This window comes from Terrapene carolina, unplaced genomic scaffold (assembly GCF_002925995.2).
Source record: "Terrapene carolina triunguis isolate 2854851 unplaced genomic scaffold, T_m_triunguis-2.0 Scaffold42, whole genome shotgun sequence".
Lineage (NCBI taxonomy): Eukaryota > Metazoa > Chordata > Testudines > Emydidae > Terrapene > Terrapene triunguis.
Genome location: NW_020664393.1, coordinates 113,321 through 140,406, shown reverse-complemented (window position 1 = coordinate 140,406; position 27,086 = coordinate 113,321). Strand labels below are relative to the sequence as shown.

At 40.9% G+C, this 27,086-nt stretch overlaps 1 protein-coding gene across 2 annotated transcripts in view; it reads right to left on the bottom strand.

Moving 5' to 3' along the window:
* Window positions 1–210: 210 nt before the first annotated feature.
* Window positions 211–27,086, bottom strand: part of TRAPPC3L (trafficking protein particle complex 3 like) — a 32,801-nt gene continuing 5,925 nt past the window's right edge. For both annotated transcript variants that reach the window (XM_024200498.1, XM_024200500.1), the window contains 3 exons: window positions 23,071–23,170; window positions 1,291–1,476; window positions 211–330 (listed from right to left, as the gene is read on the bottom strand). In XM_024200498.1, the coding sequence (XP_024056266.1) occupies window positions 211–330; window positions 1,291–1,476; window positions 23,071–23,170 (406 nt within the window). The remainder of the gene's footprint in view (window positions 331–1,290; window positions 1,477–23,070; window positions 23,171–27,086) is intronic.

Sequence of the window (27,086 nt, the reverse complement as noted above, 5' to 3'; positions counted from 1 at the left end):
TTCCTGGTTCGATTTATCGCGTCCAGACCAGACGCGATAAATCGAACTCGGAACTTCGATCCCCGGCCGCCGAACTAGCGCGGCAGTGTAGACCAGCCCTAAGATGTAACTGTACCTGAATCAATGAAGCCATTGCCACCATATGGATTTTCTTCCTAAATAGGTAAAAATGGGCAAACTGTAAGTTAGAGAGGATTCCTTCTATCAGCTTCACTTCTTTCTTTTGTGCTTTTTGTCTTCGAGCTTCTTTAAAAATGTAATTCCTATTTCCGTCACATCGTCACCCTTCAGTCTGTCTTGAACGAAGGTAACTTCTGCTGCTAAGTGAACCTGGAGAGAAACAAGAACAGGAGTACTTGTGGCACCTTAGAGACTAACAAATTTATTAGAGCATAAGCTTTCGTCACTTCATTTAAAGTAATTTTTCCCACCACAAGAGGGGCCTCTTTCTAAAGTTTCACTATAAAGGAATTCTATAAAGAGCCTTAAGAATTGCACATCACATTTGAGTTAAAAATATATCCTTCTTATGAATTGAGGCATGTATACAAATTTCATTCTGCTAACAATAAGCCAGTATTTTGGTTAGTAGTGCTTAATGTCAGAATGGTGTTTTGCTTTTATCTGAGGACATGAAACATAAAACAAATGAGCTTCATATTGTGATCTCAAATTTCCCCCCACAGTGAGATGATAACACTTCCGTTAATACCCTTATAAAATGATATCAGAATGTTGAGATTGATTTACAGCCCTGTACACAAAACTGTATTCGTATAGTACCTAGGAAATATATATTGTGTGGCAAATTAGATATTGTTTGTAGGAAAGAAGATTGTGGACAAAATTCATCCTTGGTGCAGTTCTACTGTCTTCAATAAAGTGATACCAGAGTTGAATTTGGCCCTGCAAGTTCAAAATGATGTGAGTTATGACTTGTTCTGTTTCAGCTTTTGTAAAAGCTGAGATTTGAAAATAAAATATATAATGTTCTTTGATGTACCATAACTTAATTCTATTATTATACTGAGCCAAATTCTTCTGTTACACCAGTGTAACAATGGAGTAACTCCATTTATTTGGAGAGAGTAATTCTAAATTTACTGTGGTGTAAACTGAGAGCAGAATTTCACTTGGTATATTTGGTGGGGTGCAGGAGTTGCTATTGCTAAGTCTGATACTGAGATTAAATATTTATAAGTGATATTACATTTACTTATCCAGTGGTTCCACTTTCCTATATCTATAGGTAACAACAGAGATAAGAAAATTCAGTGTCCAGTTCTTTACCATTTCCAGGGCTCCTCTAATAACACCACACAGGAGGTTACAGTAGCAAAGTGAACATCGTCCTGCTGGGAGCTCCTCCACAAAGTCCACTAAAGGGTTCTTGTCCAGCATTAAGAAGAATTCATTTTCTGTTGTGTTACTGCAGCTCACACTAGGGGTAACCCCAAGGTACATCTTGAAAGCAACCTGTAACGGGACAAAAAATGTGCCACTTGAAACTATTTGTGTGTAAAACAGGCTAGAAGCTTTTAGATGCTACATTCTATTGTTCAGTTTACCAATGAGAATAGAAGTAAGGGCTGAGGCCAGACAGAGAATCAGGGAGCTATGAATGGCTCCCTGACAGCTTCCCACTTTGCTGTACCCCACATAAGCTAGACACAGCAGAGAATCTGGACCTATATTGGTTTCCAAATAGTATAATGGGGGGGGGGAGCACTGATTCCCTCCACATACAGTGGTTTTACTCTGGGGTCACTCCACTGGCTTCAGCAGAGTCACACTTCATTTACGCTAATATATGTGAGATCCAAATCGGGTCCAGGACTTTTAAGTATATTTCTGTAAACATTGATGATCATCGCTCAAGAATTCCCATGATCATCGAGTATGTATTTCTGTTTCATTCTCATGTGAAGCTACAGTCAAATAACAGGAATGATAACTGAAATTGTGATTTTATTTGACAACAGAGCATTGTCTATTTTGCAGGTTACAATACAGATTAATACTGTAGATATGCAAAATCTGCTTTGCTAGTAGCTAGTCCCATATATTTGTGAGGAAGGATCTACAATGACATCATCACTTTATCTAGGCTGCACTAAACCAGACTCTAGCTGGGTATTTTTCTTCTCAAGAGCTCCTCCCTCATACATTGCTATAAATTGCTGCACAATAAACAAAGCCTCATTTTTCATCTCTTTTGTGGACATCAAACATGGACGGTATCCAGACCATTCTGAAATTCCTTATTAATCGGAAAACTGCCATTGGTTACAGTTTTATGGCTCTACTGACAGTGGGAAGCGAACGTTTATTTTCTCTCATTGCTTTCAAGTGTCCCTGCAGCAATGAAAACTTCATCTATGGTTTGGTATTTCTCTTTGCCCCAGCCTGGGTGTTGCTAGTTATTGGGTATTTCATGAATAGCAGGATGTGGAAACTTTTCACAGGCTGCTGTCTGAATCCCAGGAAAATATTCCCCAAAGGGAACAGCTGCAGTTTCTTTTATGTCTTTGGACAAATCACTTTAAATGTTCTGATAGCTCCTGTGATGTGGCTTTCTGTGGCTTTGCTCAATGGAACTTTTTATGAATGTGCCATGAGTGGCTTGAAATATCCAGGGTACTTAAACACACTCTGCAATAACAAATCTGTCAGGTGCTGGGAAGAGCTGAACAAAGTAGCTTGTGGCAAAACCACCATGTCCTCTTCAGAGAGTGAGGAATTAAAACTGACACTTCAAGCACAGTCTCAGGTAAGAAATACAGAATAACTGCTTTGTTATTTAGAATAAAGTTTTGTATTATTCCTTTGATTTATCAGCACGAGATCCTAACATCAGGTGCTAACATAGTAATTTAAAATCAGAATGCTTGTACAGTGCAACAAAACAATATAGAATTGGTGAGGGGCAGATTCTCTACACTTGCTCAAGTTGAGTAATGTCTTACTCCTCAAGTAGATCGCTGAAATCAACACGAGTAAGAAAATTGGAATCAGAAAGTTTGTTTCTTTAGTGGAAGAGAGTGACTCTTGGGAGAAGAATGTATTGCATTGCTAGAGAAGGCTGAAGTAATTAAAAAGTAAAAAAAGGAGGGGATACTGTCAGATTTTAAAAAAATCAATTACAGATTTTTAACTCTGTTACAAATAGCATCTTAGATTATTAAAACCAAAGCTATTTTTAAACAGCTGATTTCCTGTGAACAGTTTATAAGGCTTATTTCATTTTGCATTTCTCTCATCTCGGATAATGAAAATGGACTAGTTAGTTTCACTTTTATATGAAGTGTTTTTATTATCTGAAGGAAAATAGAACTATAACAGTTACAATGAAAGAACAAAAATCATACAAAGGTAAAGCCATATTACTCACTCATATCCCACAATTCTATTTTATATTTGTTCATTGCTTTCTGATATAAGGAAACTCAGCGAAAAAGAACTAAAGAAATTAAAAAGAGAAAGGAAAAGAAGGAAAGATGCATCCCAGGTTACTGCATCCCAAGCAGAAGAAATATCCTGCAGAGTCAGAAAATTATCATCAGACAACAGTCACATCAATCTATAACAGTTGCCAATGCTGGAGACAGTTTAATTTTCAGGTCCTCATGCACTGGAAGAATCCTGCAATGTATGGGTTACAAACAGTGCAGGGGGATATTTTATTGTTCACAAAAATCAGTGTCCAGAAAATTAGAATTAAAAGCTTGGATGTGTGTCTATTGGTCTTAAGTTGCGTATATGGGAAACAGTGAAAGTCATCTGGCTAGCTAATTGTGCATGAGCAGCTAGATCATAGAAGCGCAGAGTTCCCCATGTCAGAGGGGAGCACTGAAGTGCTAAAAGGATGGATTATATGGGGAAAAGTTCATGTCACAAATTCTGCCAGCTAGTACAAGCATGATTTGAAAATACGGAAAATGAGGCTGTTCTTTAAACACCTCCCCTCAAATTTTTTAGTCAATAAAAAAAACAAATGGTTCATCAGCATTCTCTGTTTCACACATTTCTGTGAGGAAATTGTTTATATATTTCTCTCAGGTAAATACAGATATTACCTGGTAATTATTTATACATGATAGGTTGCAAATCTCCATATCATCACTATTAGAGCTCTCTGGAGAATGATAATTCCATTTTACAGCAACATTTGAAGTCTTCAAATTTATGAAAACACACATTTTTGCACAATGGAATTCTGTCAGCTGAGCATTTCAATTTGGAAAAGCTGGGGTATGTTTGTGTGGGGCTGGTGGTTAGAGCAGTGGTTCTCAAACTAGGGCCGCCGCTTGTTAAGGATTTCAACCAGCCGCTCACAGACCAGTGCTCTAACTCAATGGTTCTCAAACTAGGGCTGCCGCTTGTTCAGGGAAAGCCCCTGGTGGGCCGGGCCGGTTTGTTTACCTGCTGCGTCTGCAGGTTCGGCCGATCGCGGCTCCCAGTGGCCGCAGTTCACCGCTCCAGGCCAATGGGGGCTGCGGGAAGCAGCACAGGACAAGGGATGTGCTGGCCACCGCTTCCCACAGCCCCCATTGGCCTGGAGCGGTGAACTGCAGCCACTGGGAGCTGCGATCGGCCAAACCTGCAGACGTGGCAGGTAAACAAATCGGCCCGGCCCACCAGGGGCTTTCCCTGAACAAGCGGCGGCCCTAGTTTGAGAACCACTGGGTTAGAGCACTGGCCTGTGAGCGGCTGGTTGAAATCCTGCAGGAAAGGATTGGTTTCTACAAATCTCCCAATACAAAATATCTTGAGAACAAAAGTTTTAAAATTGTCAAAACATCCTGTTTTCACATTTTTAGAAGGAAGTTTCAGGTTTTTTGTTTGAAATGGCTTTTGTTTTGAAATGTTAGTTAACTTATACTAAAAAAGCTCATTAAAATTGAAATAAAACATTTTGATTAACCTGATACACACTTTCCCCCCCTCCGTATTATTGGTGTGTGAAAATTTTTACGCTTTTGACTTTCCATCCCAATTCAGGATGGGAACACTTTTTGAAATCTCAAAAATTCTCGTGGGACAGGAAAGCGATTACCCACCCAGCTCTAGTGCCAATTTACCCTCTTCTACCTACATACATTTTCCTTGGTGTGATGAAACATACTGAGCAATTTCAAACATATTATACACCCATATATTTCTGTGATGAAATCGGCACAGCTGAGACCTTGATATCATCTTCTCTAGCCTATTTGGCGAGATGGATTTATATAAATAAGACACCATTCCTGCTGGAGGGAAGGTTCATTTTTAAACTCATGCTGTGCATTTTTAAAACACTTTGGCTGATCATTTTGACTTTTCTACCAGTCAATTAAGAAAACTATAAAAGACACAGGATGTTCTTGTGGTTAAGGCAGTGGACTTGGATGATCTGGATTCACTTCCTGTAATTGTTGACAAGTCATTTCATCGTTCTGTGCGTCAGTTCCCCACTGGTAAAACAGTTCCTTTCTCTCATCCTTTATCTGTCTTCTCTATTTAGACTGTAAGTTGTTTGAGGCAAGGACTGTCTCTTACTATGTCCATGTACAGCACTTTTCTCAATGAAACCCTTATCTCAGTAGGGACCTCTAGGCACAACAGTAATACAAATAAATAATAATAATTTAAAAACCACACAAATCTGTGGCAAAATACAAAATGTAGGGTATTCAGTATTCTTGATCCTCACTTATGGCATATTTTATTGTTTTTGCTACAAATACAGAACTCCCGTTGACATCAGTGGGAGTTTTGGGTACAAAATGAATAAAAAGAAATATGCAATATTGATCTACACTGTGGCTAAGAGATCCACACTGTGGCTGGGAAAAGAAAACTGTATCCTCAACACAAAGAACTGTGACTCAGTTATTCCTGATCTAAGTGAAATTTAGATTCAGGTTTTTTTGAAGTGCATGGCCTGTTTATTTTTTTTTCCAGGTTCTAGGATGGTGCATCATAGTCACTACAGCTCTTTTGTCTCTGTTAACCACCTGTTGTGCCAGGTGTCAATCTAAAATTAGCCACCTTCAAATGAAGTTCTGGAGGATCTACATAGAGAAGGAGAGAGAACAACTGGAACAACTTTTCCAGCTATATGCTACCAAACTCAGTGAACGAAACCTGACGAGCTTTTTTGAGAACAAAGAACCGGACGCCTTTCCCATGCCAACCTTCCGGGCCTGGGAAGACGCTTCTCAACTCTACTCTTTCAACAGCAGTGAGCAGCACTACAGCACCCTTCATAGACTGGTCGAAGATGGCAAGAAAGACATTGGTGAGGAAAGAGAGACAATGCTGGACTTTGTAGATGGGCGGGAAATAGTATAGCTAATAGCCAGGTTCAGCCTTTTTAAATATTTTGCTAATGTGATTTAATTTTAACAGTTTTAATCTTTATATTTTGCTGATAGTGGCCTCTCTTTCTCCATTCTTTCTTTCTCTCCCAACCAGTGGCATGCCGTCTATCAGTGCAATGCACACATTGCATGCCCATCCGGCTGTGCGCCATTCAACTGGCAACCCAAATCCAACCTGTGGGATGATTCCGGTCCAGCCCCAAAATGGCATCCTCTGCACAGCGTGACCTTGCACATACCATATATAAGAGGTCATACTGCATGGAGGATGCCATTTTGGACTGCTTACGGCATGCAAATGAGTTGTTGCATCATGCCATACTAAAACTGTCACGGCACACCATCATTCCCAACTATATGCTTGCTCAAGAAAGGTGGAAAGAAAGTTCTTCTGTGCTTCAGACTCCTAATCCAAACCTCACTGAAGTCAATGGGAATCTTTCAGTTGACTTCAGTGGGCTTTGGATCAAGCCCCAACACTATAAAGAATTCAGCATAGATTTTGATTAGATGATTTGTTCAATGTCAACAAATGCAATAGTTCTTTGTATACAACATATAGCATGCCATATCATTTAAATAAAGAAAATATCATAAGGTGGCTATTTAATTTAAATAATGCATTGTTGTTATTTTTTCTCCCATTGGAAGTCTGGGAATCCTTCCTTTGTAATGCTAGAAAGCTCCCATTTCTGCTTCTGGAGGGTTCTGCGATATTGGGACTTAAACATGTCACTGGTGCATGAATGTAGAATCTTGTCTGTCGTTGGCCTTGGTCCAGTGGAAAACTGAAGGGGTGAGAGGAAATTCCACATATAGAGAGAAAAGAAATATTTTTGTGGCAGGCTGATTTTATTGAGTGTCTGCAGCTGCTAAAATGTTGGAAAGTTAGAATAAGTCTGGGGTGAGATGAATTAGCAGTCAGAGTACAGGTGAGGTGACTGTGGTACCGAGGTTCATAATAAGTGCATTAATCACATAGCCCTGTGATTTCTCATAAGGATTTTGAATTCAGAACATGGGTCACAACCACATTTTCCCTTCTCCAGAATTTTTAGAAATATTGTAAAAACTGAACCCAAAGCAGCCATCAAGCTCTTTTCCCTTGGGTGACTGGCAGGCTTTTATGTAGCATCTTATAAATTAAATTAATGGAGATATCCTATCTCCTAGAACTGGAAAGGACTTTGAAAGGTCATTGAGTCCAGCCCACTGCCTTCACTAGCAGGACTAAGTACTGATTTTGCCCCAGATCCCTAAGTGGCCCCCTCAAGGATTGAACTCACAACCCTGGGTTTAGCAGACCAATGCTCAAACCACTGAGCTATCCCTCCCCCTTTTACTATCAAGCTCCCCAATCATGAAAGAGATCATATTTCTGCACAGCTGAACTGTTTTTAAATCAGACTCTTAACAACAGGTAAATTTCCTCCACTCATCTGTTCTGTTTTCAGTAAATATATTCATTGTGATCAAGGCAAGGAAATTTCTAGTCTGCATTCACATTTTAGTTCCTTTTCCCCTACAATATCCAAGAGTATAATACACATGTAAGATCTAGTACTAATATCTATTTGGGTTTTTTTGTGGAGAAGTTAGTGACTTCAAGCAATTGTAGGATTAGTAAAAAAATGGGTTGATATAGACTAACTCGGCTACCACTGAAACCTGTAGGATTAGTGTTAGTTGTTGGTGTTAGTGAGATTGATTATCCTCAACTTGTGTGAAGATCCTGATATGGGCCATTAGTAACAATTAGCAGCAGAGACTATGGAGGCAGCAGCTTTCAGGAAGAAAAGCTAAAGCAATTCTGTCATGCATGTTATCACACATCAGGCCATTCTCCTTATCTACTCCTTGCTAGAGAGCCCATGAGCCAACTTCTCTGTGGTAGTAAATGGGCGCGGCTTAAGAAAAATTTTAACAAATTATGTACACCACCAAAGAATTTGGTCCTATAAAGTACAATAGTGTACAAAATAATTGCTGCACATCATAAGCCAAATCCTTCAGTCCTTATTCGGTCATAGAGTCAGCTCAATACTGCACAAAATTATTCAGGAACAAATATTCAGGCAACAACTGCAAGTTCATTTTGACACTTGCCTTTTATTTGCTTTCCACAAACATTCATACAGTTAATTTTTTATTTACCAGTCTGTTCTTGGTAAGAGAAAATATCGGGATACTTTATATTAGTACTGAAAGTGTCTGCCTGTAGCTTTCTAAGTACAGATATGGCTTCCATCATTATAGTATCTGAGCATCTCTTTACAAGGCTCTTTTGGGATTTGAAAATCTTCCAATCAGGAAGCAGAATCTCACCTTGTGAACAGCAAACCATGAATAAGTGAAGGAATAGCCATGGTTAACAGTTTGTGAGAAATTCACATGTTGAAATATATTTGTATAAACTATTCATTGAATAATTTCAGTTAACAAATTCATGCAAACTGAAGTCTCTTAGTGGATAATTCATGAGTTGAAAAGGGGCTTAAATTCATTGAATAAATTATTTACTGAAAATAGTTCACCCAGTTCTAGTCAGTCTTCACTCAAGCAAAATTCAACTGTTACCAACATGAGTTCTGCATAAGTAAGCACTACAGGGTAGAGCCCTAAAGCTTGTGCTTATGTGATAAATCTATATTGAAACAGATCCTCAGTCGAACCCCCAGCAAGTGTGGGCTTTTGTGCTTTGGATGTTCTGTGAGGAAAATAATGGATGGCTCACATGGTCTTCAGACCACCTAGAAGACTTGTGGAGGAAGCAAGGAATGCATGTGTACCTTAAAGAAATCAATTTTGGGGCTATTGCCCTGATTCAGGAAAGCATCCCTGTTCAAGAAAGCACTTAACTTTAAACATGTGCTTAAGTCTCATTGAAGTAAATGGGATTTAAGCACATGCATGTACTTAGGTGCTTTTTCAAATAAGCCTAAGCACTGATTTGTCATCCAAACACCATATCTATGTTTTGACAGGAAATGTTGATGAGCTCCTTCACTTTCTAACAAGTAGTGAAGTACAGAGACTTCCAGAAAATCAGGTACATATTCATGAATTTTGTCTTACTACACTAATTATTTAACCCGGAATGGTTGATATAGAATGTGTTAATCTTTGAAAAAGTGGCCATTCCTTGAAAGTCATAAAATCCACAGGGTTTAAGACCAGAATGGACCATTAAATCATCTAGTCTGACCTCCCATATATCACAAGACATTAAATTTCATCCAGCTATCCCTGTACTGAGCGTAATGACTTGTAGAAAGCACACAGTAAACATAAACCTTTACAACTATAGATCCAGTCCTTCAATGTTTACTCTGAGCTCCAATGGATGGGAGAGAGGTTGCCTAAAGACTGATTAAGGATAGAATAAACACTTAATTAGAAAAATGTGATAATTTTGTCTTCAAGGTTTTTTTTTTTTACATCAAACAGATTATCTTTTAGCATTTAACATGTACAGAAATGGATACTCAGCAAAGTATAATTCACTAGGAGTAAAATTTTCAAAAGTGCCTCATCCTGGGCAAGAAGCAATGGGCTTAAATTGCAGCCAGGGAGGTTTAGGTTGGACATTAAGAAAAACTTGCTAACTGTCAGGGTAATTAAGCACTGGAATAAATTGCCGGGGGAGGTTGTGAAATCTCCATCATTGGAGGTTTTTAAGAACAGGTTAGACAAATACCTGTCAGGAAAGGTCTAGTTATTATGTAGTCCTGGCTTGAGTCTTGAAGTCCCTTCCAGTCCTACACTTCTATGATTCTATGATCCCATTTTTCTAAGTGATGTAGACATTCAGGAGTCAAAATCTCCTTAATGCCTTAGTCTCTGAGTCACTTTTGAAACTGGGACTTAGTCTCCTAAGTCACTTAGGCACTTTTGAAAATTTTACTCAAGCCTTTGGTTCTCTCTCTGCACTCCCCCCCCCCCCCCAAAAAACATCTTTAGTTTCATTACAAATTGCCATTTGGCTACCGGGAACCTTCTGCAGAAAATCAGTTGAGTGTCCCTCAGTTTGAAGCATACACTTTCAATTAAAGGTTTCAGAGTGGTTTCAGAGTTGTTTTCAATTAAAATTGACTATGGCACACAGCCCACAGAGTCCTGCAAGCAGATGCCTCAAACTCTATTTTTATGAAAATTGTCTCTAAAGAAAACTTTCAGTTGCAACATCTCCCTGCATGCGCTTTGCTGGACCTTAGGGGCAAAAAGGATGACTGAAGACTGAAAATTCATCCACAGAAAGTTAGTAGGACTTATCACATTTACAGATAATTTTGAGATCAAAGTATATTAGAAAAATTATCAAAACCTCATTAATACCCCGGAGAGACAGGTATATGCCATTATCTCCATTTTAAAGATTGGAAAACTGAACCAGAGATGTTAAGGGCTACAATGTAACTTTACAATATACCCAGGCTAAGGGGCAGCTCTTAACTTAGTCTAGGTTGTCAACTTTCTAATCGCACAAAATCAAACACCCTTTCCCCACCCCTGCCCTACTCCTTATCTGAGGCCCTGCCTCTGCCCGCCTTCTCTGAGGCCCCGCCCCTCACTAACTCCATCCCCCCTTCCCTCTCTCACTTGCTCTTCCCCACCCTCACTTGCTCATTTTTACCGGGGTGGGGAAGGGGGTTGGGTACAGGAGGGGGTGAGGGCTCCAGTTGAGGGTTTGGGCTCTGGCTGGGGGTTCGGGCTCTGGGGTGGGGCCAGAAATGAGGGGTTCAAGGTGTGGGAGGGGGCAGGATCAGGGCAGATCAGGGGGTTGGAGTGTGAGCTCTGAGGTGGGGCTAAGGATGAAGGGTTTGGGGTGCAGGAGGGGGCTCCAGGCTGAGGCGGGGGTATGGGAGGGGGTATGGGCTCTGGGCTGGGGGTGCAGGTTGTGGGGTGAGCCCAGAAATGAGGGGGTCAGGATGTGGGAGGGGGCTCAGGGCTGAGGCAGAGGGTTGGGATGTGGGACGGGGTGCAGGGTGTGGGTTCTGGGAGGGAGTTTGGGTGTGGGAGGGGCCTCCAGGCTGGGGCAGGGAGTTGGGGTTTGGACTCCGGGCGGCACTTACCTCGGGGGGCTCTCTGGAAGTGGCGACATGTCCCTTGACTCCTAGGCGTAGGGGTGGCCAGGCGGCTTTGCGTGGTGGATGCTGCCCCTGCAGCTCCCATTGGCTGTGTTTCCCAGCCAATGGGAACTGCGGAGCAGGCGCATGGGGTGGGAGCAGCACATGGAGTCCCCCTGCCTGCCCCTGCACCTTGGAGCCAGAGAGATGTGTCGCCGCTTCTGGGAGCCACGCAGAGCCAGGTATGGAGCCTGCTAGTCCCGCATCATCTAGACTTTTAATGGCCTGGTCAGTGGTGCTGACTGGAGCTGCCAGGGTCCCTTTTTGACCGGACATTTCCGTCAAAAACCGGACCCCTAGCAAGCCTAGCTGAGCCACCCCAGCAGCAGTCCAGAGACGAAACAGACTCAGAATCAGAATTCCTCCCCGCTTTGCTCTGGGTAAGGAGTAAGTTACTTTTTCATGAAGTACCTTACGTATCCCACACTGTGTGCCTGGCTGGCTACTTGGCTGGCGAAGAAGAAGAACAGGGCCAGGCCGCCAGGTCACTTCTAGTCTCTCTCAGTCCTCTTTCCTTCGAGTGTGCAATGGAGAGCACTGGGTAAGTAGTTCCTGCTCTCTCCTCAGCATCTAGAGTGGCAATCTGAGCCAAGCTGAGCATGGGAGTAAAGCCTGTGAAAATCTAGCCGTGAGTGATTTGTAAAGGGTATGTCTACATTGCAAGTGCAGGTGTGTTTATAGCATGTGTAGGCATGGTAACAGTAGTGAACAAATGGTGCTGGGGCCTAGCAACACAAGTACATACCAGGGTCCCCAGAAGACTTGCACTTGGGAGGTTAGCCTGGCTGAAGCCCATGCCACCATGTCTGCCTACCTATGCTACAATCACACCTGCACTTGCAGTGTAGACATACCCAAAGAGAGTCAATGGCAAAGTCAATTAGAACTATGGAGGTCCTGGGTCTTAGATTATTAAACCACTCTCTCTAAAGTGAATTAGAATGAAGATTCCATTTTCTGAAATCAAGATGGTAAAAAATAAACAAGCCCTAAGAACATAGGAATGATGTGATAACACTTACAGCTCCTATTTGCTAAAACTGATCAAAACCAGAATTTCTGCCCCACAGGAAATTATAATATATCAATATTTGTTTTCATCCCAAATCTGGACAAGAAGTCAATATCAAAACTTTCATGGAACCAAAAGTTCTGAAAAATTTTGATTTGTGCAAATGTCAAAATATTTTGGTTCAGTTTGTTGACTGGAAACAAAATCTTTTGTTTCTGGTCCTTGGGCAAAGGTAAATCTACATCTGCCTGTGCTGCCTCATGGGAGTTATAATTCAGATGTCTCAGCCTCATGCCCTCATTCTCTCCTATCAGCTGGGCTCCGCAGTCAAACTACATTTCCCATGATGCATTGTGGCCATGGGCCTCCCATGATGCACTGCAGCAGCTCAGCGAGGGGGAGACAGACAGCGGTTTATCCTGGGAGATGAAATATGGGTGGGGAGTCTGGCCCATATAGAAGACAGGGGGCTGAGGCACCTGAACTACTATTCCTAATAGGTACTGTGGTGGCTCAAATGGATGCAGAGATGAATGTTAACCTACCCAAAACAAACGAAAAAAATAATTTCAGGAAAAAAACAATATTTTCCCATGGAAAATGTCAGTGTTGTATTAACCATATTTTCCATAAAAAAAAAAAAGAAAGTTCCCAAGCAATGCTATTGTTTGCCCTGTTGCTCAGTTTACTAGACTCTTCCCCCAACAACACATTTTTCTCATTTAATTATCAGAGTTCTCCTAAACTCTTCCCCTGCTTTATATTTCACTCTGCTCTGTCAATCTCCAAGCTTCTGTTATTGAGGAAAGTAACCAGTTAAATGTGCTAAGTGCCTCATATGCTTTGTATTTAGTCTGTGCTGTATTTCACATTAGAATATTTTGTGGCTTTCCAAATTCTTTTGTTAAAATTTCCTGTGCAAAGCAGAACTCGCAAAGCAGAACTCACATGGAAACTATGTAGGACAGTAGCTATTAACTAGTAAAAGGGATTAAAATAAGAAGGTAAAACATTAAAAACTATAAACAAGTAACTGAGAAAAGCTTAGGACTTCACAATAAGTGGATGGAATGTGAGAGGTAGAATAAGAATATTTGAAGAAATCTAATTAATAGCTAAGAAATGAGCCTTATATTTTCACCCCAGAGTGTGTCTGGCCACAATGTTCTTGAAAGCTACCCTGTCTAGTTCCTTTGAGGGTGAAATGAAGCAACCAGTGGTTGGGGCAGTGCTCACTTCCAGGCCATCCTCATGAGGAAAAGGTTTTTGACTCCCCAAAATTGAGGCAATTTTACAAAACTGAACTTCAACTTTCCTGTGCCTGTTTCCACATATGCAAAATTGGAGAAATAATAGGACCTCTCTGACCACCTCCCATATATTTATGAATTTACCATGATATCACCCTTGTAAGATAGGAAGGTATTAGTGTGCCATTTTTCAGGAGATTGTGATTTGTTCAGGATTGCCAAGAAATTGAACACACACATACGCACCTATCTAGCAGGCCATTCTTTAATCACAAGACCCTTCCTAACTGTTGAGAACTCACTTCATTAACATTTGTAAGATGCCTAAGTACAGTGCTGAGTAGCTGAGGGCAGGTCTACACTTAAAACGCTGCAGTGCGCTTTAGTGAAGACGCTACCAGAGGAGCGCTCCCGTCAGCATAGTTACTCCACCTCCATGAGAGGCAGTAGCTATGTTGACAGGAAAACCTCTCCTGTCAACCCTGCGCTGTCTACACCAGGGGTTAGGTCGATATAACTAGGTCGCTTTCCACACCCTTGAGCGACATAGTTATACCGACAGAAGTCTGTTGTGTAGCTTAAGCCTTAGAAATCCCTATAAATAAAAAATAGCTTGCTTTGGCATCCCAATATATGTTACTAGGGACTTTTCACTAACACTGCCTACTGGACCATACATATGAATAATGGGCTCAAAGTGAAGAATGGTTGCGATAAATAAGCTCAAATAATGACATTAGGATTCAGATCAGAAAGCAGGACTATAAGTGACCACAAATAAATAAATAAATAAACTGCTGAGAAGGGAAAAGGCTGCTGGCTAAAATAACATATTTTGCTGGTATACTTTTCATTCTTCCCATGTACTTTTTCCTATGCACTGTTTGGATGCAACATGATACTAGAAAGGCTTTGGCATGTCACTGCTGATTCCCTGGATTAATACAATTTTCATTATTGCTTGCAGTACAGTACTTCACTTTGCAATTTACTACTTAGCAAATAACCTTTCATGTGCATTTTTCCCTTTCTCAGAGGCTGAAAAGCAATAATTTTTTAATTTATTTGTTTATTTATTATGTAGCATTTCAGAGCCCCAGTTCTGGTTTAAAGGTTAGCTTTAAACAAGATATTTTACACAGAATGCCACTTAGTGGCAGAATAGTATAATACAGTTGGATATATATCTTCCTACTGTATTTTCCACTGCATGCATCTGATGAAGTGGGTTTTAGCCCACAAAAGCTTATGTCCAAATAAATTTGTTAGTCTCTAAGGTGCCACAAGTACTCCTCGTTCTTTTTGCTGATGCAGACTAACACGGCTACCACTCTGAAACCGTTCCATTACAGTATGTCTTCCTGTTTAAGTTCTATTTTCCTATCATTTACAATATTTACCCTATCACTAGGGTGACCATATGTCCCGTCTTGGCCGGGACAGTCACCTTTTTAAGCCCAGTCCCAGATATCCCAACTTTTTTGGCAAAACTGGGCATTTGTCCCATTTGCTCTTGCCAGCTGATCAATCCCACATGGGGGGCAAGAGGCAGTAGGATCAGGCAAGCCTCACGCGAGGGGAGGGGGCGGCTCGGGCGAGCCCCGCATGGTGTCCCATTTTACCTTTGGGAAATATGATCACACTAACCATCACACTATCTTTGAAGTTCAGTACATATCAGTCTGTTAAGTGTCTCTGAATTGTACTGGTTTTCTAATTACACAACCCGAACACGTAACAAGTTGGTCCTTTGCAATGACTGGCTGTGATTAGTTTGAAATCCTTGAATCAACTTCTTATTCTGCATCGGTGGAGCTTCCTCTTGTTGATTGTTCTTTCTGAGGAAGCAACTGTCAATGTCAATGGTTTCTCCACGGTTGGTTTCTATCACATGTGATCTGGGTGCTGAATTCTTTTTCTTTATGACAGTTGGAGTTGTCCATCCTTTTTTCTCCACCCAATTTGACATGCAACCAACTGCCAAGTTCTAGACTCAGCCATTTTCTAACTGAGTTATGTCTGATATAAAAGTGTTCATAAGCACTTTTTGCCCTTTTTATCTGATTTTATCTCTTCATGTCTGGCCCCTTTGGAGATAGGGTCTCTTCCAAAGTTGTCTTCCCATCAGTAATTGAGCTGGACTATATCCAGTAGCTAGTGTGAGTATTGATCTGTAACTCAGAAGAGTGAGGAATAGATCTTCCTGCTATAGGATTTTCTTGTTTCTCTGTTCAGCTCTCTCAGTCCCTCCATTTACTTGTGGGTAATGTAGGCTGCTAGTAATACCATCAAAATCATATTTTGTTCAGTATGACAAATTCTGCTGCAATGAATTGTGGTCTATTGTCTGTCACTAGTTGTTCTGGAATATCAAAATGAGCAAAAGTGCACCTCAGTTTCTCAATAACACTGTGACATGTTATGTCTTTCAAGTACATTATTTCTATATACCTTGAAAAATAGTCCATGACCAGGTAATGATGTCCTCTGAATTTGCATAAATCTGCAGCTAATCTTTTCCAAAGTCTGCCTGGTAGATATGTTGTTATTAAAGGTTCTTTGTGTTGTGTTGGTCTGTTAGTTCTGCAATGTTCACGTGCAGATACATTTTTTTTTATGTCCTTTCTGCTGCCCAACCACCACATTCACTAGTTGGCCTATTCACATCATTTAGTTAGTCCTTGAAGTCCTTTTGACTTGCTTAATTGTCTATGCACCGCAAAGTAGACTCTTGTCACTTTCTTAGAGTCCTTCAGATATTTGGGCCAGGCACACCTAATGTAACTTAGAACTTCCTGAAGTTGTGTGTCTGTCAAGATTACTTTTGGTAGCTGTTGTTGTATCTTTTCTGACACTGGTCTCTATGTGTCCACAGCATCCACATACACATTTATGTCATTGTTGTAATAAGCCATAAATCCAGTGTCTCTATTCAGAATGTGATTTTTAGTGCCTACCAAAGTTATGAATTTAAGCTCACAGGCTCATCTTTTGAAGGTGTTATGCAGGTCTCCTTTGAGGAAGAGGACTGTTCGGTCAGATATAGAGTGGTCACTTTGTGAAAAGTGTTCACCCACAGGTCATAGGGCGTTTTCATCTTTTATTATTTTCCTGTGTGAGTTCATTTGAGAAAGTAGTGATTGTCTGGCTTCACCCACTTCGTTATTGTTGGGACATTTATCTTCGTAAGTTGTTTCTGTGGTGAACTGGCCCATGCAGTTCAAGGGTACCTCCAGGGTTAGTCAGAGCTGTGTCCAGTGACTTCAGCGCTGGGAGGGGTTGAAGGTAATAGTAAGTCCCTTCTGAGATGACTGTAATGTCATCTCTTGAGTCAATTTTAAAGTCAATAGTCTTGCCATGACTAATCAGTTTCACTGTCCAGGCAGCCTCTATGTCATCACAAGTTATAGGTCCCAGAAAAATTGGTTCTTGATTGTCTGTAATATGAGTCAACTCCCTGACTGCTTTGGTGTGGCAAACTGCTGCAAAGTGTCCATATTTCATGCATTTATTACACTGTGTGCCTTGGCTGGACATGCATCACCTCTTGGGATATGGCTTTTTCCATTTCTTGTACATGTAGGCTGGAATTTGTCCTTTTTAGCTTGGGAGTTCTCTCTCCTTGCCTCAGCAGTTTTATGATAATGACTTTTAACATTCAAGTTTCTGTTTACAGTTGCTAAGCTAGTTTTAGGTTTTTCAAGTTTGTCCTGTTGCTTTAGGTTTTGCTGTCTCACCAGCTCGCATTGCTTTGTTCTCTGTGTAACTGTGGCTAGGGTTAAATCTCTCTTCCATTGTAGCTGCTGTAGAAAGTTTTTATCTGTTAACCCAATATATACATCAAGAACACTGTAGAAAACCAGTGCTCAGACTGTTGTGCTGATTATAATTGTATCTTTTTGCCAGAATTTTCAGAACATTAAGTTTGAAAGTGACATTTAAGAACATTAAACTGCTATTTTGTAAACAAAGATTCAGAAGTGTCTGTCAGTTACTTAATCTTATTTTCTTACTCGAGACTATGCTACTAGAGACTCCTTCTGTTAGTATGCTAAATAGCCTTGATAGCAGTTGATAGCAGAACATGTAACAGGAGGAAAATAGAGTCCTTTCCCTTCTTCCTAAAGTTAGTCTTTCTCTACTTATATGTGTGTTGTTTGGTCAACTGTACTATACAATAAAACAGGGAAAGAAGAACTCAGGCCCTTTCAAATAGGCAGAACTTTGGGTAACCTCAAATACCCAGTAAAACCAGAAAAATCATCTCACATCTGGTACTAATATTTGAAACCACAGAGAAAACAAAGGAAAATGCATCACATAGAAAAGAAGAGAAGAAAAACAAGCACAGAAAAATGTGACTAGGCCCAGAGGCCAATTTGAGGGACTTTACAACACTCTTCTTTTCATGTGCTGACCACCTGAAGTTGCTTTATGCAATATAAAGGTGTCTATTTTGTCTTCTATATCACAGGGGAGATGTGTGACTGTTACTTCAGTAACATGGCTCGCAGTCACACCAACAGATCATAGTGTGTGCAGTGAGTGACTTTGGCTCTATGACTTGTTACAGGGTATTTGGCAACATCAGCTGTAGTGAATGCAAAAGAGATCCTCTCTGTGTTTCCATTTGAGCAGTTATGCCAAATTCCTCAGAGGTATTTAGGCACCTAACTCCCATTGAATTCAATGGGGTTTAGGCACCTAAATACCTTTAAGGATCTGCGCCTTAGTCCCTCCATGGCCAGCATGAAAGATATAGTGATTCTTGACTTTCCATATCAGTCACATTATTTATTATATTGTTCAGCAACTGTCCTCAATGCCAAAATATCAGAGAGGATCACGCATCACATAACTTAGTTTCTATCATGTTGCACAATCAGTATCTTCAGCTAAACATTTGGGCCAAGATTTTGCCACCTTTACTCAACTCGAGTAATACCTTACTCAACAAGTGGTCTCACTGAAGTCAATAGGGCTATTCATGGAGTAACGTACTAGGATAAATGTAAGGGCAGCAGAACTGGGCCCTTTGTGATTTGTTTACCAATTGTTTTTGGTTGGTTGTTTTCTTTTGCTCTTTTAACATTTGACATGACACACGGTAATATGACAATCCAGGTGTATTCTCCTGGAACTCTGTACAACTTGCAGGTCCACTGCTTTCCCCCAGTCATGGAAACATACTATTTTTTCCCCTGTTTCTTATAAATGTAATGGAGTCTCATAACTTTGACTATGAAAGAATCTCAGAGCTTGTGTATTTTTTCTGAACTGAATGTTTATAGATTTTATAGCCTGTCAAATTAAAACTGCCTGGGGAAACCACAGTATGATTGGGCTGGAAGGAAATGACAATATGGGTAGTGCTACTTTGGTGTGGACGCATTGTTACTGTCAAGAGGCATACCAGCTTTAGGCAAATACAGCAATAGCAGCTGCTGCACCCCTCCCATTTGTCACCGGGTCTCCCTAACTGTTTTATTTTTATATATGAGAATTATTTTGTTTTCCAAATTGATCCAGTTAGTGCCAGTTATAGAGGTGATTTTTGTGTGGTGGTCATCTAGTTCAATTGAACTGAGGCTCAAAAGCTATAAAATAGTCCTCAGGACTGTTAAAATATAGAAGTGATTTAACACTTACATGCCACAGACATAGGAAAGTCTGGGGAATGTATATGTTTGAAATATTGTAATAAATTGCTTATATTAGGTCCATCAGAATTTTTTTTTTTAATCTGATTTAGATTCACCTTTTCTTAATGCATATTTGGGTTTCCTTTTGCAAGTGCTTAGACAACTACACACATTTAATGTACTAGGTTGTATGATTTGTGTATATTGCCCTCTACTGGATTGAAAAGGACAATGCCTGTTGAATGGGTAACTAGCAGGTGGAACAACGGTAGCTCACTGAGTAGAAAGAAGCTGGTGTTTTTACAGATGAATGGGTTCTAGTCTATGCTGCTAAATCTATAGTATTTGTTTAGCTGCATAAATTTACCTCACCAAATGATAAAATGGAAATAAAGCCCTGATTTAACTTATTTTAGCAATAAGTGGCTCCCAGCTCAGAGATTCCATTCCATGACCACCTAGTAAACAATCTTTTCTTCTAAAATGCTGCTTAAGTGTTATTCTCTGAACAAAGATCATGCAGGCATCACAATATGCAACAGCTGAAAATCTCCTTTAAGGCTATGAAAGCAACTTAAGGGAGACCATTCCCAAAATAAGAATCTGATTTACTACTGAAAAGTATAAGTCATAGGATATTAACAACTAAGGGCTAGGTCATCTTCTAGGCTGGGGAAACCTATACCAGGGACAGGGAGCCCTACGTGTTTCCTCTGCTGGAGTTTCCAATGGAGAGTTTCCTTTGAGAGGTGAGGTTTGCCCTTGGAGACCTAAACCATGTGTGCAAAGGGCCTGTGCCTCTGGACTGCCTCCCAGCTTTTCCCTAGCCCTCTCCAATCCCCATGCCAGTGTCAGAGGGTCCTTCTCCAATGACCCTGAACTCCCTACCTCTTAAAATGGAATTCCATACCATGGAGGCGGAAAGCACCAGAACTGGATAAATTATTCAATAAGGAGGGCTTGTGGGGAGTAGGGACAGTGTCCCTTTCTTTGAAAGCTGGTAAACACCATTAATCAGACCCTGTTCTTTTCCAATAATTATGAGATGCTATGACACTGACAGACCAGCTCAGGCCAGAGCTATAGGCCAATTCACTTGTGTGTGAATATCAAAGGAGTTCAATGTATTAGCATATAGTCAGGCCAATTAACTTGTGTGTTAATAGAGATCAAAGGAGATGTTGATCACATTGTTGTCACCTATCTATATCTTGTTGTTTACTATTACATCACATTTACATTATGCATGCCCGGTAATTAAATTACCCTAGATCACAGTGTGTGTTAATGGGAGAGTTAATTCAGGTGTTAGAACTTCATGAAAACTAATGGAATATTACTTGTTTTGTTTTCACTTATCTATTCCTATTATAATGTAATGGCAGGCATTTGACATTATGTATATCCCTGTAACTAAATAACTCATTGAATGCAAATGAAGAGTGCTAAATTCAAAGCAATTGGCCATTGTGTGAGTAAACCAGGGGTGAAAGTAAGGCGGTACGGGCTGGTATGGCATACCAGTAAAAGGTAGCCGCCAGTACCAGCCCATACCGCTGACTCTGCTTAAAGCACTGCCCCTTTTGCGCCCCCTATTGGCCAATGGGGGGGCACAAAAGGGGCAGCGACGACCTGGCGGGGGGGGGCTGTCAAAAGAAGTAGCTGCCCAGGGGCCACAATTTAAAAGGGCCCGGGGTAGCAGCAGTGCCAGCCAGAGCCCCGGGCCCTTTAAATCGCCGCTGGAGCCCCGGGCGGCGCGGGCCAGGGAGCGCAGATGGACTGGCTGGGGGACGCTGACCCAACCCTCCTGCCCAAGGCCCAGCCCCTTCCGGGGGGGGGGGGGGGAGCAGAGCAGCCCCATACCAGTAAGAGCTTCATTTTACTTTCACCCCTGGAGTAAACATACGTATCAGCTTGCTGTCTGTGAAAAGATGCTATAAGTACTGATTCAAGGAGAGATCCTTTATCACTGGACTATTTGGTTTCTAACAAAGCAGAATAACTGAATGAGAAGATGGAGATCCCCTGAAATATTCTGGGTAGCCCTGAAGGACTTTGGGGAAACTGGCAGTTATTTCATCACTGCCACCATTTGGAACTACAAACTGTGACTTGCTCGTTATTATATTTTATCTGCTTTAACCTCTTAATAACGCTCATTCCTTTTTTTCAGCTAATAAACCTTTAGTTTATTATAGAACTGACTGCCAGTGTTGTTTTTGGTGTAAGATCTGGAGTACCAATTGATCTGGGGTAAGAGACTAGTCTCTTGGGACTGGAATCAACCTTATGTGGTGTAGTGCTCCGACAGTGCAGTGATTGGTACCTTAGATGCATAGAAAATAAGATGTCTCAATTTGTGTCTTTCTGTTGCTTCCAAGAGTAGAAATACAGCTGAATAATTCAAACACATCCCTCAAAAAGGAACAGGAATCATAAAATATCTTTATCACTTGATTCTTTTGAAATGCACTTAGCACAAGGCAATATACATAGGACATCTTGTACACACTGTTCATTCAGATACAAAGAAGAGCTGTGATATCTGGCTAAAATATTTTGAAGGAGACAGGGAAGTTCTCTATTTGCATGTTGACTGCATACCAGTGCATTAGTAAAAATAAGTACAGTATATTTGTAATTACTAATGTACATTGAGTGTCTCCTGCATAAATAATTGTTTAACATACTCAGCAATTTGTGCAAACCCGAGTGTTAGAGTATGACCTTTGACAGATGTCTCTGTGCTTGTTGTTGTTGTTAAATATATTTTAAAAAGCTGTTAACTGTAACTTTATATTATAATAAAACAACTGCATTCAATGTGGGAGTATAAAAGACAATGTACTCATGGTGTCAAGTCCTGCTTGCCTTACTCACATAATCTCATATGGTTAACATCTCTCTGTGTAGATATTTGAATTCGTACCTATTTGAACCAGTACTTGGTTATGATGACTCCTTTGTGGAAACTTAGTACCATGTGTTTTTAATTTTAGGATCCAACTAAAAGGTTAGTGATTGAATATGGACCTGCTATATTGAATTTCCTGTTTTCAAGCATTTCTGGGCTGAAATAAAACATCAGTGATGCTATGTAAGTGGAAGCCAATGTCTCCTCAAGAGACTTAGCCCCACTGAGTCATCAAAATATAGGTAAAAGCCAGTGCTGCATAACGGAGCTATGGGAAGGTTGCTCCTGAAAGTTAAGCACATGCTTAAGCGTTTAGCTGTATCAAGCTCCTGGTTAGAACTCCATTGTCCTATCTGCGTGGACCTACTGCTAGTATTTTGAATGTAGTGGGAGAGCTCAAAGGCTGACAGTTCACACAGTATCACAGCGCACTGAGAGCTCATCAGGCCAGGACCCAGAACTGCTGCTGCTGCTGCTCTGAGTAGAATCAAGTTTGTGTGCTGTTAGCTGGATATAAAAAGTTCTAAATAAGGGAACTGATTTGGTTAACACCAGGAGAGCTTGTGTTAATATGAAGAACACCACACTGTCCTGTTCTTCTACTTTGCAGCACCTTCATTTCAGACTGGAGAGTTAAGCATACTGGTAGATGGACTAACTCTGGTTTGGAATGAACTGGTAGGAGATGAGGCCAGTATTGTCTTCCCAGAGGCTGAGGACATCAAAAGATACCAGAGTCTAACTACTTTAATCTTATTTACCTGTGCAATCATGTCTACAGTTTCAGAATAGCTACGGCACTTCCTCACAGCAGAGCGAGCCAAAAAGTCTTCAACCAGCCTTATACCAATGTCATACCCCCTGAGGCAAAGAAAAGAAAGTTACATGCAAAGCTGAACAATTTTCGTCCCCGCCCCCCCCCCCCATGCCTCTCTCTAGTCTCACTCTTTCTCTGTGCAAAGCAGCTGCATGAACTGGGTCTGAAAAATGCTGTGGCCCCTGAATGAGGTAGTATTCTGAGACGTGGAGATTTTACTGGGCCCAATTCATATATACACTAAGGCCACTTTGCATCACGCTGGCAGTGTAAAGTAAGCCTGGACCTCATGTCATGTAAAGGGGTCTTAAAGTTTGCACAGATATAATTTATGCCCATTTTAGGGCCTCTTTGTACGACTAGAGTGGTATAAAGTGGCCTTAATGTAAATGAGAATCAGGTCCTACTATCTTGTTGTTACTAAAACCTAACCACGGTTAGTGCCATCTTTCCCCATGTCATTCTCTGAAGTAGGATCTCTAAAGGGGTTCCTCTGAGAAGGCCATTACACACTGAGCATACAGATTGACCAGTTGGGAATGTGATGACACTAGTAGATCAATGTTATCTCTAATTTTTTCCATCCATGTGCAGAATGAATTTTGTTATGTGCACCATATCAAGGTAATGTGTGAATGTGCACCACCAGTAGAAACAAAAAAACCTAGATATAATATATATTTTTAAAAAGTTACCATAGGGATAATTACTCCAGCCAGGACAGGTTAGGCATTTTAGATTGCACTACTCAAAGAATTAAATTTTAGTGTAAGAGAGAAATAAAAATTATGAAATGCATAGACCAGTCAAAAAACTAAAATAACACACTTTGAAAGAAGTATCAAGAAGTAACAACAACAATAATACAAGTATGTGTTGGGAGATGAATGTGAAAGACTGTGTGTGGGGATGGGTGGGGGGGACAGAGACACACACAGTGTGTGTGTGTGAGAGAGAGATAGAAACAGAGACACACACTTTGTGTATGTGAGATAGAGACAGACATACACACAAACATAGTGTGTGTGTGAGCCAGAGACACACTGTGTGTGTGTGTATGTGTGTGTGTGAGAGAGAGAAAGAAACCCACAGTGTGTGTGTGTGTGTGTGTGTGTGTGTGTGTGAGAGAGAGAGAGAGAGAGACAGACAGACAGACAGACAGACACAGTGTGTGTGAGCCAGAGACACAGTGTGTGTGTGTGTGTGTGAGTGAGCCAGAGACACATAGTGTGTGTGTGTGTGCGTGAGAGAGGAAAGAGAGAGATGCATTGCCCCTTTAACTACGCTGCCTTTTTAAGTAGATCAGCACTCACCAGTCTGAAGCCTGCTTGTTCAGACACCGCAGCAACTGCCAGCAAGCTCCCTCCATCCCACTCCTGCACCCTGTCCTGTCCTCCCACCCTGCTCTGTGGAGATGGGGTACAGGGATGGGTGGGTGTGGGGAGGGGGCACCCTGACATCAGCGCCCCCTCCTCACCCTGCACAGCAAGCAGGAGGCTTCCAGGAGCAGCTGGCCAGGGGCTCCAAGGCAGAGGGCAGGAGCAGCATGGCAGTGTGCGGGGGAGGGGCACCTGAAGTGCACGGCACTTGATAAGACTGCTGGACAGCCATGCAGCCATGCAGCTTAGAGGGAACTTAGTAGTAGCCTCATTGCCCTAAGTGTGGTGGTTTGGCATACCCATGCATAGTCTGAGGGACTGACTCATGCTTTTCATGACATTTGCTTGGAGTGAAATTTGCCAACTTTAGGTTCATTGAAGCATGTGTGAAACAATAGATTAGTTAGCAACAAATAATTACAGAATAATTGAAGAAACCAGTAAATAAAATGTTCCAAGTTAACTGACCTTCACAGTGAAAATGTTGCAGTTTAAAGCAGTTCATTTCTGCAATGTTGGACTTGATCACAAGTGGAGTCACATTCTATTTTGTTCTATTTAGGTTTTTTTATCATGTTCATTGCCATGGTATATTAGCACTGCATGGTATGTCTCCTAGTTCCATGACTGGCTGAGCCCAGCCTACCTGGTTAGGAAGCTTGGCAGAAGCCATTTTGCCTGAGGTTTTCAGAGAGTTGTGTTTTGTGTGAGCTCCTGCAATAAACTATAATTTATGTATTACAAGAACAAAGGGAACATGGTAGCCTGCCCCTTGGACTTGAAACTCCCTGAGTCCTGACATGGCTGTGGTATTAATGTATTTATTAAGGGTACTTCAATAGTCTCTCATTGATAAAAAAGGTACTTCCCCATCAGGTCACATAACTTAGGTTGCCCAACAGGTGGGGCCAGAGTCCAATTTGTCCTGGGCATCTTGGCTTATCTGCCTGCCACAGAAATTGCAGGTTGCAGAGGTCTTGTCCCCTGCAACCTCTCTGAAATGGCTCACACAAGAGAAGAGTAGGTCCTCCCATTCCTGCATCTCTTTCTCTTCTGTTGTCCCTCCGCCGTTGTCCCTCTTCTATCATTATATACCTTCTCTCCATTCTCTGCTGCTCTCCTTCTCTTTATCTTCCCTTTTCTTCTCCTCCTCCTCTCATTCCTCCTCTGAAATTCCTTCTCTACTTTCTCTTCTCTCTTTTTTCCTAGTAATATGCTCCTTCCTCTTGATCTCCCATCACCATAAAAGAATAGCTACAGTGTCTGTTATGCAACTTCTGCACAAAATTAGTTGCAGTTAGGCAAAATGCATTTTGCAGTTAACCAAATTTAAATTCAATTAAACTGTTCACACACAACTGAAATTCCAGAGAAATTAGATGGACAATGTAAAAAGGATGAAAGCTTGTAAAATCCTTCTCCAAATAAAATAGTTTTTTTTTTTAATTCACTGCAAGCCTTCTGAAGATAACACTGGCTATTAAATACAGAGAGGCTCTGTAACTATTTCTAAATTATGGCAAATATTGTACAGGAGGCTTTGTAGAAGGAAAAGTTAATGAATGTAAATGCAAGCACCTGGGCCAGGCTCAGAAATGCTTTTATTGATTTTTTCCATATCCATCTAAACTTAATTGTTTCTGAATCTCTTTCACTGTTCATTATGGGCCTTATTCAAAGCCCACTGAAGTCAATGGAAAGTTTTCCATTGATTTCAGATCAGGCCCTATAACAAGAAGCCTAAAAGTTATACCGTACCCAATGCCATGTTATAACAAAAAGCTTTCTGGAAGACTAAGGTTCAAAATAACACTGTGTGATGTACCGGCAAGCCATGAAATATTTATTTATTGCTGGCACATTTAGCTAAGTATCACCATTAGCTGCACTAGTAAATATTGCATTAGCCTTTATTAAAATATGTACATCACCAATACAAGAGAGTGCTCGGGTTATTTTTAAGTTTAACCTTTGGATCCATAAAACAAACTGTAAACTAAAGTGACAAGTTGCTGTCTGACAACCTGTATATGGCAGAAACACAACAGCCGTATTATTATATCTATGTGTATAGGACCTGCTAGGTTATAAACTTTGCTTCCAAAGCTGCGGTGCTTTCATCTTCACTGATGGTGCTGCATAAGCAGAGAAGTAAACCAAAATAGCCCTGTTAGCAAAAACTTCAGTAAAAACACTAGGGGCTAAATTTATATAATTGTGTTAATGGTGTTAAACCAGTTGTGTTAAACCAGGGAGGAGTTTGTTCATCAAATGGAAAAGAATATAATTTGGTAGGAAAAAAGCTCATGTAGTAGGAGAGAAGTAAAGTAGAACTCCACACCTCCCAGCATGAACCTTTTCCTATTTCTACCACAGAACCTGCAAAGAACCTACATAGAGTGTGCTGAAATACGTGATACTGATTGGGGCTGGGCGAAGCATTAATATCAAGTGATTGATTCCATGAGTTTTGTTTCTTTTTTCTGTTTGTGAGTAGATCACGGTTTTCTCAAACGGGTGCTGTCTTGAATAAATGTTGTGAATAACTATTGGCCTGTAACTTGTTTGCAAGCAGTTTATT